General features: G+C 42.5%; 1 protein-coding gene across 18 annotated transcripts in view; it reads left to right on the forward strand.

Annotated features, from left to right (window-relative positions):
• Window positions 1-14,180, forward strand: part of TCF12 (transcription factor 12) — a 322,678-nt gene that overhangs the window by 126,747 nt on the left and 181,751 nt on the right. For 17 of the 18 annotated variants that reach the window (XM_090028813.1, XM_090028815.1, XM_090028812.1 and 14 more), the window contains one exon: window positions 11,319-11,421. In XM_090028813.1, coding sequence (XP_089884939.1) covers window positions 11,319-11,421 — 103 coding nt within the window. Of the gene's footprint in view, window positions 1-11,316; window positions 11,422-14,180 lie in introns of those variants that run through there. The other variant, XM_090028829.1, reaches the window with a different exon arrangement.

Here is a 14,180-nt window from a genome sequence, read left to right on the forward strand (position 1 = left end):
ATATTTGGATCAGCTGGGCAGGCACAGCCAGGTGCTGCAGGTTCTCCTGCGGCTCCTCTAGCTGTGTCTGCCTCCCTAGGTGGGGGGAGCCATGGGAGAAGCCCCCATGGATGCCCTGCCTGGCTCCATTCCCCACCCGGCCAGCCCCAGCCTCCCAGCACTTAGAAAAAAAAAAGAAAAAGCCCTGCACTCACTGGATGCAGGAATGGCAATTGGGGCTTCTGTGTGCTCATGGCAGAGCCCCCCCAGAACAGTGGGGGGCAGCGGGGATCACCACCTCCCACCTGTCACCCTTGTGGCAGCTGTCGCATCACATGGGTGCGGCACAGCTTGGCAGGGTGCGGCGCACTGTCTAGGAGTTGGGGCTGCTGGGGCTGAGTGGTGTCAGGCTTCAGCTGACAAGTGGAGCTGCCTCAGCTCCCAGACAGTGTGTGATGCGTTGCCGAGCCACGCTGCACTCATGTGATGTAACAGCTGCCATGTAGGTGCTAGGTGCGGGGGGGGGAAGGGGGGATGATCGCCACTGCCCTGTGCTGCACAAGGGGGCTTTGCAATGAGCATCCAAAGGCCCCAATTGCCGCTTGTACAGCCAGTGAGTGCAGGACTTTTCTTTTTGTTTTTTTAAAGTGCTGGGAGGCTGGGGCCAGGTGGGGGGACCATCAGGGGCATGGCCAGGCAGAGGGCGAAGATCAGGGAGTGGGGTTGCTTGGGTGGGGTTCTGCCAGGAGGTCCCAGAGGCCTTGCTACAGCCAGTGAGTGCAGGGCTTTTTTCTTTTAAGTGTAGGGAGGCTGGGTGGGGCAGGGGATGGGGCCTGGGTAGCCGTGGGGGTGCTAAGCAGACTTGGGTGCTGGTGCTGGCCGCAGCTGGCAGTGGCAGCCTGCTGTCATCCTGAAAGCGATCTGGGGGCCTGCACCTGGGAGAGCTGTGAGGCTGTGCCAGACTTCTCCCAGTGGGTGCGGATCCCTTTATCTGCGCGTGGGATGACAGCAAGCTGCCATCGGAAGGGACCTCAGGGACAGATCTCAGACACTGGCCAACTACAGATGTCAATATCAGAGCAGTCCGTCCGCTTCTCTTCCCCCTCCTTCTTCTAGTTTCTGTTTCCTGGCTCCGAAACTTCCAAAACATTTCGGATGGTCTTGTTTAATTTTGGAGCCTTCCGTTTCATTTTGGATTCAGTGTTTTGGGCACCAAAACACCTCTGAAATGAAACAGCTGCTGAAATTTCGCATAGCCCTAGTGTCCATCCCCTTCCAGTTTTGAATTGTTTTCACTTGAAAAAAATTTGCTTCAGTTGTTCACAGTTAAATACTTGGTAACCATTTGTGGAAGCCTCTCAGAATATTCCTGTTCAGTTAAAAACATGACCGGAGGTTTTAATGCTTTCTGCGTGTGAGATCACTGAGTATTTTTTCCCAGGGCAGTTGATGTTAAGGTATGTATCTGCAAAAACAGTAAAACAAGGAAAGAGGTAAAACAACACAAGTCCTGTTCACATTCTTAAGCTTTAAAAAAAGATGTATTGCCCACTTTCAGTATTGGGTCTGGGCAAGGCAGAATGAGCCCTTGTCTCAGCTTGACCTTCAGACAGTGTGTCACCCCAGCAACTGGACTTTTATTCATTTCAGAGTTCCTTTGTGTATCCTCGGACACTTGAATCTAGTCAGTCAGTCTATTTATACATCTCACCAGAAGGATAGACATAGCAGTGGCTTTACTGTATTACCCCTTTAAACATTAAATTTGGCCTAGCAATCAGTATCGAGGAAACAGTTGTCATGTTGCAGCACCAGCATCCCACCCAAAATCTACGTTAATAATGAAGCTCTGGACAGTGTTGACCACTTCTACTATCTCAGCTCAACTCTTACCAGCTTACTTAGCTTTGATAGAAAACTTGGTGCCAGAATTGGCAAAGCCTCTCACCTTTGGCAAACTTACTTCACGTGTCTGGAACAACAGACTGCTAACTCTGAACATGAAGGTGTCCGCCTATCAGGCTTGTGTCCTGAGTACCCTCCTTTATGGCTGTAAAAGTTGGGTCATGTACTGCAAGCAGGAGTGGAGATTGAACCACTTCCACCTTTGCTGTCTCAAAAATCCTTGGAGTCATTTAGGTCCAACAGATCACTGACAATGAGATCCTTGAGAGGACTGGCTTACAGTTTCTGCAGGTTATGCTGGATGTTTGCAGGCTTTGTTATCTGGGACACATGGAGCGCATGCCTCAAGATCATCTGCTGAAGGCTGTGCTCTATGGCCATCTCAAGAACTGCCTGCGACACAGGACAGCCAAAGCTCTGATAAAGTGACAAGGTCAAGCAAGGTCTCAAGAAATTCACCATTCCCACTGACAACTGGGAGAACCATATCCGCAACTGCTCAGTCGGGAGAAGCCAGGTCAAAGCTGGTGCAGTCACTGTGGAGAGCCTAGACTGAGGCCTGCAAGCAAGTCAGGAAGCAGAGCGTGCTTCAACCTCCAAGTGATGAATGGACCTGTAGCCACTGTGGGAAGGCTTGCTGCTTGCACATTGGGCTCTTCTTCCACACGACTGCCAAACTCCATTGACTGACTGACTTCGTCGTGTCTCCTTTCATCTGTCAAGATGTTGGGTGGCCATTCCTTTAAACACCAATGATTGATTTAGATATTGCCTGGTTCCTGGATTCATAGGATCATAGGAAGGTAGGTCTGGAAGGGACCTTATGAGGTCATCTATTCCAGCCCCTTGCTCAAGGCAGGAGCATTTCTGAGCGTCTGTCCAACTTGCTCTTGCAAATTTTCTGTGATGGAGATTCCACAGCTTTGAGTCAGTAAATTCATCCTCATCTCTAACTTAAACTTCCTCTGCTACACCTTAACACCACTGAACACAGATGGTCCCCTACAGCCTACTCCATCCTCTCTATAATTGCCTTTCACGTATTTGAATCAAATCCCTGTCCCCTCCAGTCTTCTCTTCTCCAGACTAAATAACACTAGTTCTTTTAGCCTTTCCTTATGTCATACTTCCCCAGCCTCTAATCACTTTTGTCACTTAGCGCTGAACTCTTTTCAATCTGTCCACATATTTTTTTGAAGTGTGGAACTCGAAACTGGCCACGGTACTCCAGTTTAGGCCTCGCCAATGCTGAATAGAGCAAATGAATTGTTTCCCTTGATTTGCAAGTGACATTCCTGTTGATACAACTCAATATGCTTTTGCCTTTTTTGAAATAAGAGCACACTGTTGGCTTATATTCAGCTTATGGTCTACTACATGGTGCTCAACCTTCTGGCTCTGCAGGTCAAATGCATGGCACAGGGCTGATCTGTGGGCCCAGCTGGACCCTGTGCACCAGGTTTGGACCCATAGGCCGAGATTGTGCCCTGCACCAGTCCTGCCTGATCTTGCTTGCAGGGATCAGGGCCCCATGCCACTTCTGTCTGGCCCTGTATAACCATGCTGCCCAGTGTGCCCCATCTAGCCTGCAGGGCCATGGACTGTGGAGCCCTGTGGGCCAGTGCCATGGAGCTGTGGGAACAGATCTGGCCCGTGGGCTGTCTTCTGTAACCCCCAGGTCCTTTCTGCAGTACTGCAGTGTCTCTAGTCATTCCCCAATCTGTATTTTTTCGTGGGATTATTCCATTCCAAGTGCACTTACCTTTGTTGAATCTTATGCAGTTGATTGTGGACCATTCTTCAGCCTATCCAGGTCATTCTGGATACTACTTATACTCTCCCGAGTGTCTGCAACTCCAGCCTTGTCATCTGCACATGATACAGTGCATTTGTTAAACAATCACTCAGTCCCATCATCCAAAGCACCCCCCTGGGGAAGTTTACTTGTTATCTCTTCCCAACTAGACACTGAGCCATTGATGGCTACTCTTTGAGCACTTTGTTTCAACCAGTTAGATATCCATCTTACAATACTTTATCTAGTCTGTATTTCCTTAGCTTGTTAATGAGACCATCTTGGGAGATACTGTCAGAAGCCTTACTAAAATCCTTTTTTAAAACAAATAATTCATGTGGAGATCTTCAGCTGGTGTTATCTTTTAGTGGTCTGTAGCACCTAGACTATTATACTTGGGCACTAGGCAGTCGTACAATACTCATAAAAGTTTTATGTCTCTGCTATGTCTGTTCAGTGTGTAAACACACTAACTATAACAGTAGCAGAGGTGTGAACTCTCTCGTTCATCTTATTGGAATGTTAACTTCCAAGCTTAGTTGGGATCGTTTAAATGCTAACACTATATTAAACAACTAGCCAAAGTACAAAAACTCAGCTTGATTCCTTGAAGTTCAATTAAGAGGCACAGCTGGGGTCTAGTTTTGGTTTATCTCCAAGGATTTGCAAGGGAAGGCAGAACACCCAAAAGCTGGACCCCAGCTGTTAGTTAGAATTTAATGGATTACAGGAAAATATAAAAAATGTGTACTTTAATGTGACCTACATTATTATTGTCCTTTTCTTCTCTGGTTCTCTGAGTAGACTGGTATGAAACTTAGAAATACCACATTCTGAAAAAAAGAAAGAAAAAAATAAAAATGAAGAGCATAATTTTGCCTCTTTACAGACGATTCTCCTGTTGAAAATTCTCTCCTGAAGGAGCACAGTTATGACCTGGAGTAGGTGCAGGTATGGACTGCAGGATTAGATGAGAAGTGGAAGCAGAGGTTGGAGAGTGGGAAAGAATGGAATAGGAAATATTTGGAATTGTGTGTTTCCCTTTTCAAGCAAACTTGAATTGCTCCCCTCAAGAATTTTTTGAAATTTGATGTGAATTGTTTAATTCAGATTGTTCATACATAGCCAGAATTAAGTCCGATGTCCAATTTTAAGGGAGAAATCTGGTTCCATTGAAGCCAACAGTAAAATTGCATTAATTTGAATAGTATTAGCATGTTATGCAAAATACGAACAATTACATTTTCAAGAGCCTTGTAACTCCCATTTTCAAAAAGTGATTTAGGAGCACAATTCTTATTCAAAGTGAGTTGCTAAATGCCAAAATTAGTTTTAAAATGGAACTTAAGGTCTGGAATTTTTTTTGTGAACCTAAGGTGTGCTGGTTCATGTGACTAATTACTGATTACCCACTCCCCCTGGTTTTTCCACCATATAGTAGTAACAGTAAAAGCTTTAGTATCAATATAATTACATGTGTAGAACTAGGCTTATAGCAGTGTGTCTACAGTACTGGAGGGCTTTGCATTTACTGACACTACCGGGTGTGCAAAACCACTGCAAGAATTGTAACTTGGATGTTTCAGATTTTCTGTAATGCATTGTAAGTAAAATAGCATGGCTATAGCAAAGGGATACTCCTTGTAAATGCATGCATTTGTTTAATTAAAAAAAAATACTTGTAGGCTATATAATTGATTTGCATTGTTTTTATTAATGACTTACACACAGAAGTATCCAGAGGTCCCAACTAACTGAAACATCTTATAAATATCTAGGGTTTAAATAGATCAGGGGTGGGCAAAAAGAGCTGATGGGCTGGATTAGCCTCACTGAAGGATTTTGTCTGGCCCATGGCAGCTCCCTCAGTCTCATCTGGCCTAGGCATATTATGGCATGGTGACAGTGTGGGGCTGGGGTCTACTGCTCTTATATCTCTGCCTGCAGAATTGGGGATCAGCCTTAGTTCCAGCCCCAGTCCCATGCTTTCATTGACCCAAGATCCCAGGTCTCCATGGAGACTGGCTGGGAACCATGTGGGCAAGGGTGCAGGCAACCAAGCAGATGGAATGGGTCTGCAGGTGGACGAGGAGCTGTTTGGGATCCTGGGCAGTGACAGTGTGGGGCTGGAGCCAAGGTAGAGCCACACTGCTTCCTGTATGCCCCCCTGCCTGTGAAATTGGCACCTGTGGCAGGGCCATGTGGGCAGCGGGTCGTGGTTCTGCTCTGGGCCCTGGCCCCCCACACTGTCAGTGCCCTGTGAACCTGCCTGTGATCCTGCCTTTGCCTACCCATTCTTGTCCCAAACACCACTCCTTGCCTGCCTGTGGCCCCATCTCACATAAAGAGTTTTGCTGCCTGCCCGTGGCCCTGTCCCATGTAGGGAGTTTTGGTGTGCTATTGTGGGGGGTGCTGACCAGCCTGCAACAGCTCAGAAAAACTCCTTATGTGGTCCACAAGCCGAATAATTGCCCACCCTTGCAATATATTATCATTTTGATTTAAGGCAAAATATAACAAGTACTGCAGATAAAATAAAGGAAGCCATGGCTGCAGCTTTAACTTATGAACCTTATTCATAGAATTACATCAAACTTGATACTAGAAGGATGAAATTTTTTAAAAGGAGATAACATGAAACCTTCAAATCCTGAGTGCCTTTTAAATGGTACTTAATTTTTTCCTGTCAGCATTTGATATCACTTTGATAAAGTGAAGTACCGATGCTGAAAAATTAACTTATTAAATAAAATTAGTGTGGGTTTTTTTTGGTTTTTGGCTTTTTTTTTTTTTTGCAAGTTACAGCTTGTGTACCACACATCTTCATGAGGACAGAGTGGTTTGACTTCATAGTTGTAGTTCTGGCCATTGTATTTAGTTAGCTGTGACACTCTGCAGCATTAGCATTTGCATTTGTATGCAGCAATTTACTTGTCATAAGTGAATCGCAAGCTATTCTAAACAGCAGCTTTAAAAGACTAATTCTCTCACAGAAGCACATAGTCTATCTAAACATTACAGATACACAAATAAAGTAATTGTTCAACTTCAGACAACCCAGGTCAGTGAAGAACAATTTGTTTATTTTTGTTACTCCCAACTTTCTCAAGTCAGATACTAGTAAGACTTATGGAAACCCAGTGTGGGCCCATGAACGCCACGTGCCCCCTGAGGCTGGGGGGGCATGGCAAGATCCCGCAGGCAGCAGCAGTGCTGTTGGTTGCAGGGGCGTGGCAGAGGTAAGTGGGGAGCTCCTGCAGACAGCTGCAGTGCTGTCAGCAGCTGGGGGAGGGGGGTGGTTGGCAGCAGTGATTGCGGACCGCCTGCGGTGGGGGGAGGGTGGCAAGGTGAGTGGTGGCTGCCTGCAGGCACCGCTGACAGTGTCAGTGCTACCTTTTCACAGGGGGTGCACTACCATGCTCAGGGGGCACGCATACTTCTTGTTCCTGCAGGCAGTTGCTGCCATTAGGACAAGAAAGTGTACCTCTGAGATCCCAATAAACATTACTTGCACTGATGGAAACCACAGACTCTGTTTCCCCTTCTACTCCCTACCCCTTAAACTTTCAAAAAATATTTAAGGTCCAACTCTGCTACCCAATTCTCCCTTCAAGAAAACCATTTTTAACTGATTAAGAGATTTCCAACACTCATCGTAAAACCTTCATCTCTTAATTTGCATAGTCATAAATTAGGTCTGATTGTGATGAAGGAGGCTGTTCACTGCCTGCTTTATGCAAAATATCCATCTAGAGGGCATCACCCAGGATAGGGAAATGAAGATGGCCATACCCATAGTTCATTCAAAATAATCTTGGATTTGCCAGCTGTCCTAGCCACCTCCTCAGTTCTTTCCTGTTTATCAATGGTTAGAAATATCAGCTTTTGTTTCTTGCCCAGTATGTCTATACTGCAGACTGCAGCATAACGTAGAGGTACCCAAGCTAGCTTTAATTGAGCTTGCTCAGGTGCTGGAAGTAGTCTATTCACAGTAGCATGGAGCTCTCTGTGGACTAATTTACCATGACAGGAAGAGTAAATTAGCCTGCACTGAGCTCTCTGCTGCTGCAGCTAGACTGTTTCTGGTACCCAAGCTAGTTCAGGCATTTTTGCACACCCTTAATTTCCAGATAAGACAGCTGAGTGATGGAGGTGGAGGGAGTGAAGTGCTTTCTGCTTCTTTGTTCACAGCATTCCTAACTCTTCTAGTCAGTGTACAGTGAAACCAACAGGCTTTTATCCTCTTGAATCCACCCTTTCCAAAAAATAAAAGTTTACCCATGTGTTCCTCCATCTATACTAAACAGTAACTCTTAAGCTCTTAAATGTCAGGTAGAAAAATCCTCTTTGGAAATTTGTTTCCTCCCAGGGCTATGTGCAGATGAGTAAACCATTTCCCTTCCTTAGGATATTCTTACTTTTTCTCTTGAACATAGCTTTTGTCCCTTCTCCCTATGGAGTGCAAGTCAGAATCTTTTGATTTGGATCATAGCTGTATCCTTTCTCTGGAAAAGCTTTTTTTGTTACAGGCAGAGATCACGCTGTTGTACAGATATCTTGGGCTTTATCCACCTTCAACCAAGAATTGCATTTAATACAGTGTTCTTTAACTGCTACTACACTATATTTTAGATAGGATACAGGTTGGAGGGGTATGTCTTTAGGTGTGCAGCAGGCAATGGCTACCAGTTCAGCTGATGTTTCTCTCCCCCTTCCCTACTTCCTGACCAGCTGTTCAGTCCCAGCCACTGATGTGAAGTACTCTTAAGCACTGTTAGCCTTCTCTTTTTCCTGCCAGTGTTTTAAAGTTGTAAGGGTTGTTTCATAGTTTCATAGTTTCTAGGGTTGGAAGGGACCTGAGCAGATCGAGTCTGAGCCCCTGCCATGGCAGGAAAGAGTACTGGGGTCAAACAACCCCAGCAAGGTGTACATCTAGCCTCCTCTTCAAGACCCCCAGGGTAGGAGCTAGCACCACTTCTCTTGGAAGTTGGTTCCAGACCCTAGCCGCCCTGACCGTGAAGTAGCGCCTCCTGATATCTAGCCTAAACCTACCCTCTGCCAGCTTGTGACCGTTATTCCTGGTCACTCCTGGCAGTGCTCGGGGGAACAGGGACTCCCCCAATGCCTGCTGATCCCCTCTGACTAGTTTGTAACAGGCCACAAGATCCCCCCTCAGCCTTCTCTTTTGGAGGCTGAACAGGTTCAGGTCCCACAGCCTCTCCTCCTCGTGCTGCCCCCTGATCATGCGAGTGGCCCTCCTCTGGACCTTCTCCATGTTGTCCACATCCCTTTTGAAGTGTGGCGTATTCTAGTTGGAATAGTAAATTTACTTTGAAGCTGTGATTGCGCTACCTTGCTGCCATTTTATTCGGTAATTTGAATTCTTATATATCTGAAAGAATGAAACACTTTCTTATGGACTTCATAAGTCTTGTTATGTAACCAAAACCTGATATGCATATTTAAAGAAATAGATTATAAAGGACCCAACCAAAGAAACACAAAAACATCTAAAATGCAGGAAAAGTTCTGAAATATCCTTGGTTCTAATTTAAACCATTTTCTTTTTCTGTGCCCTTATAACTTCTTATTTTGCTTTCTTGAAGCTGGAGGATGGGTTTCCCAGTCATTGTGCATTCTCTTTTGCCACTTTGGCTGATTTAGTGCTGGGGAGTGAACCCCAGGTACTTAGGCCTTTAAAGCATGAATTTCTGCTGCCTGAGGCCACAAGATAAATTGCGAAGATTTTGTCTGGGTAATAGATACTAAAGCTGGTGTGTGATAGTCTGTAGCCTGTGTAGGTACTGGGTAGGTTGTACTTTGCACAGAACTTAAAAAACTGACTTTATAAGGTACTAAACAGGAGAACTAGGCCCCCAGAATTTTAATTTTTAATTGAACTTTTTGACTGTAGAATGAATTCCATCTATAGTGATGTGCTGAACATGAGCATGTGACACATGAGCATGTTTTCCCCCAGTAAATGTTTGAAAGCTGTGTAGGGCACTTAGACTGGAGGATAGAGAGGGGACTTTTTAGCAGCTGGAATCTAAACAGAATCAGTTAATGTGTCCAGTTGTGTAGAAGATCTTGAAAGGAAAAAAAATAAGTAATCGGAATCAGAAGCATTCTTGCAGACATTCTGATAGGAGGAGGAGCACACTTACTCTCTGTATCAATTTCTCACCTCAGTGTTTTAGGAAGTAGAAAGAAAAAAGGATATCAAGTATTACAGTATAATATTTTGTTCTTCGGAGGTAAAAGTGAGTATTAGATATTGGACAGAAAGAGCTGGCTTTTATGCTACGTAAATCAATTTGTGTTATGGTTACTGGTGAAGACAGTCTTGTTTCAGTGGTGTATTCTACCCATAAAAAGGTGATGGTGGTGGTGGTGGTGGTGTTGTTATTTAAGTTACTGGATCAGTCCTAGGTTGTCTTTTAAACTCTTTGTGTTTATAATGTATGGTCTCTTTTAAGGGTAATAGTGTATTTCACAGCTCTGTTTGTCTCTGTGTCTTGATAAAAACGTTTTGCATAAATGATTACTCCAGTTTTTTTTCTATCTAATTGAAAACTGGTCAACTAAAAAAGGAAGCTAAGGAACTTGGTAACTTCCTGTATAGCCTTGTGTATTGTATGTAATTTTTTCTTCATTTGGCACATTTAATTCTTTTGTTTCATTTCAGCACAAAAATAAACCACATGTGGTGACCTTAGCTAGAAGCAACTCCATTTCCTGGGCAGCTGCTGCTACATGCTGCCTGTCTGACAGACAGGGCTAGGTCATGGTTACCAGAGGACATCCTCGTGGTCATAACCAAGTTGTAAATGTCACTAAGATTCTTTCTGAATGCCTATCACATATGTATCACTGATTCTGAAGTAGATAAAGTGAGCCAAAGATTCATTTGGGAGTTGGGACTCCCAGAAGATTACTTCTAAAGCAGAATAGCAGAAGGAGTTGTGACATGCATCCATAAGCAGTTGTAGTGATTTGACAGTTATTTAGCCTTCAGTTACTAGCCCTTTGGTTGAACTGACAGCACGCCTGCAAAGATAGTGAGGCCTGTTTCAGCCCCATTAATGTCGTCTTGAATGTGAGCCTGCAGTCTGGAAAATGATAAATGTTCAGTGATTGATGATTTTATAGTCCCAGGGGATTCTGGGTGGTTTCTGGTTGCTGTGAGCCTGAGCAATTTCCACCCCCTCCCTTGCTTGGGCCTCAGCTTTAATTTCTGCCTAGCCTTTAGTATGAAGAGATTTAACCAAGTGAGTATTAAGGCACCTTAAGTGAAGTTTTACAGAGCAAATGTCATTTCCAGAATAGTTAAAGTGATCCAGCCCCAAAAAGATTCAGATACTCTTGTATTATTTAATTTTTTAGAAACATTGGCTATGAGGACACAGATCATTAGGTGGAAAAAGGTGCAGTTTCTTTTTAGATAGGACAGGGAGGGGACTTGAGTAATGTGAAATACAGGCAGAGTATATTTTCCACAAGATATTCAGATCTGAAAGCCAACTTTATGATGAATGACCAATTGCAATTCTGTACATTTAATTAGAAGAGTGTCATTACACTCAATTAGTAGGGCTGCCAAATAATCTGTTTAATACTCTGGTCTTTTTTTCTCTAGGGCTTTGCAGACAGCCCTCATTACGGTGATCACTTGAATGACAGTCGATTAGGGCCCCATGAAGGATTGTCCCCGACACCTTTCATGAACTCAAATCTGATGGGTAAGTAGGTAATGCTTTGCGAGTAGCCCCTCAATGCCTCTCTGGTCAGAAAGAGACATTTTTCATTCCCTTGTCTAGGCCAGACACATCAAGCATCTGGAAGTTACTGGGTTTCTCATGGCAACAGTGACTTTGCTATCTAAGTCTTTCTTCACAGAGCAAGTTGTGACAAGTACAGCTTTCTTAACAAAGGGACTTTATCCAAGATTTTGGAAAGAGGCTGAAGTGCTCATAGTTTAGCTGGTTGAACTAGGAAGCTATGCATAAAAAGCTAAACTATAAGAAATCAGTTTCAAATTGCTGTGTTGTAAAAGCAAAATGTGTGAAAATTTTATTTGCTTTTAGTTTTCTGCTTATTTTGCTCTGATGAAATTTGGATTAGATAATTTGCACACATTTTCAAAAGTTTGGACATCTTTTTCTGAGTTGAGATCCAGACAATACATCAGGGTTGTCCATTTTGTTCAGTGCCAGTTTCTTTAGCATTTGTAACAAATTGCATGCAATACCCAAGCAAAATTGTGCAGTGATTTACTTATATGCAGTAACTCTAGCCATTACTGTGTCTATGCCTGGGTTTCCCCTGCTGTTCTCTACTTTTTGAAAAGTTTCAAATTTAAGGGAATGACACATTACTTCATTAGTTTAACAAATTGTTTTTCTTGCCTGGACCTTGGTCATGCTAGAACATTTTAATATAATAATGGCAGTGTTGTGTGTCTCCCCCTCCCCCTTCCCTGGATTTGTAGCCTAAAATCATCAATTTCTAGTATTTACTCTTTAGGAAAAGTAGCGTCTCAGGGCAAATGCCTGTCTAGTTTGTGTCTTAAATTTTAAGGAAGGCTTTGTGCATTTGCTTTACATCTGTAAAGTTGACATTGTTTCGTTTTATGTATTCTGTTTCTTGTGTATGTGACCTATTTTGTGATCTCAGTATTGTCCTTTTAAGACACAGCCATGGTAATCTAAGTGGATTAGCTAAATCCAAATCCTGGTGGTCTGCAATTTCTTTTGGAAGTCTTTCTACTTTGCTTTGTCTTTGTTTACTAGTTTAATCTTCCACAATGTATAGGAGCAGACGGACTAAAACCACTGTGCAGCTATTGTTAAAAAGTAGTTATCTTGAAATTTTCTGTATGAATCTCTAGTGCAATTTAGTGTGTGTGTGTACATGTATAATATATTGCACATCACAAAGTTAGTGGACTTACAGTTGAAGATCAGTGACCTTAGTAAGTTTGGCATCCCATTGTTGTGACCCCCATTATTTCATACAACAAAGCCAATTTTTTCTTTGTCTCTTTTTGGTAGCAAACCTAAAAAAAGACAAATAATTAAATGTATTAATGTTTTCACCACATTTTCAGTCAAGAGCACATATGGCTTGCCGTTAGGTTTAATATCTGCTTTATTCTCTGCATATATTATATATGGCAGATTTAGACTTTACTTGTATACAAAAATGGGACAGACTGTCTTTTCATGTTTTGTTTTGAATTGCTCATTTCCTAAACAATAACTTTTAAGTGCAGAAAATACTGATTTTTCTTTTTTTTCTCTCTCCTTCTAGTTCTTCAATTTTACTTAAGAGATAACTAGATGATTCTATTAAATGTAATGGAATTATATCATTAGTAGAGATTTGAGAAGAAGCCTCCATTGAGATTGCTTTGTAAGGGGAATTACATGAATTGTGAGAGATGTGCATGTCAATCATTTGCTTGTAGCAGCTGTGAACTGAAATATTTTTGTAATGCAATACAGCTATGTTTCTGGTTTTGTCTTTGTTAGAGCAATTGTCTTTCATTCCCCTTCATCTTCAGTAAAGAATTATAAAATGCTTTCTGATATATACTCATGTATACAAAATACATAACCCAAAACTATAAATGACTGTTTAAAAATATGTCAATAGTTATCTGTTTTACACAATTCACAATAAAGAATTCACATTTTTTGTTGTTGTTTGTTTGCCTTGCAGAGTAGGAAAGTATACTATACCACATTGTTAAGAAGTTTAACAAATAAATCCTATAGCAATGTGGAATGCTGAAAGGAGAGGGGAATGAAAAAGTTACCTCTAAGTTTTTAAAAGAATTTTGCTATTCCACAGTAGGATTTAGATTTATGATACTTTTTGTAGCAGCAAGAAAAATGATATTGTCTGAAGTCACACGTCTTAAACTCTAATGTTAGACTGATGACCCAGATAGCAAGTTAGTTCTTGGTTATTAGTATTTTCCAAACTGGAGCGCCATTCTAAATAGTGAAACCAATTCACTTTGTGAACTACACTAAGTAGTAATATTTAATGCATGAGGCAAAGTTATTTTACAAGACAATTTATCCAGTCTTTTTGTATTTGAGAAGGGGGGAAAAAAAAATTGGCTTGAGAATGAAAACTTGGTGGGTGGTGTGTGTGTGTGTGTGTGTGTGTGTGTGTGTGTGTGTGTGTGTAAAATCTGACCAGATTAATCAAGAGTGGCACTCTAATCTTCAAAATCTCTGTCTTACAGCATGGTAGTATATCTGAAATATGTCACTGAAATAGTTAAAACTAATAAAATGAGCAACAACCATATTTCATCATTGCTGTCAACACTTAAAAGCACCATTAAAAAGAAAGAATGTATGTCAAGGGGATGTTGTTATTTTGTGTATTATGTTCAGCCATAAGCATATTTGCCTGAAGAGATAGTGGATTATAAAGTGCCACTGTCGTTCATGATGGAGCTCTCAAACACTTTAATGATCTTGTA

The sequence above is a fragment of the Crocodylus siamensis genome, chromosome 15, assembly GCF_052110815.1.
Source record: "Crocodylus siamensis isolate JL-2025a chromosome 15, ASM5211081v1, whole genome shotgun sequence".
Taxonomy (NCBI): domain Eukaryota; kingdom Metazoa; phylum Chordata; order Crocodylia; family Crocodylidae; genus Crocodylus; species Crocodylus siamensis.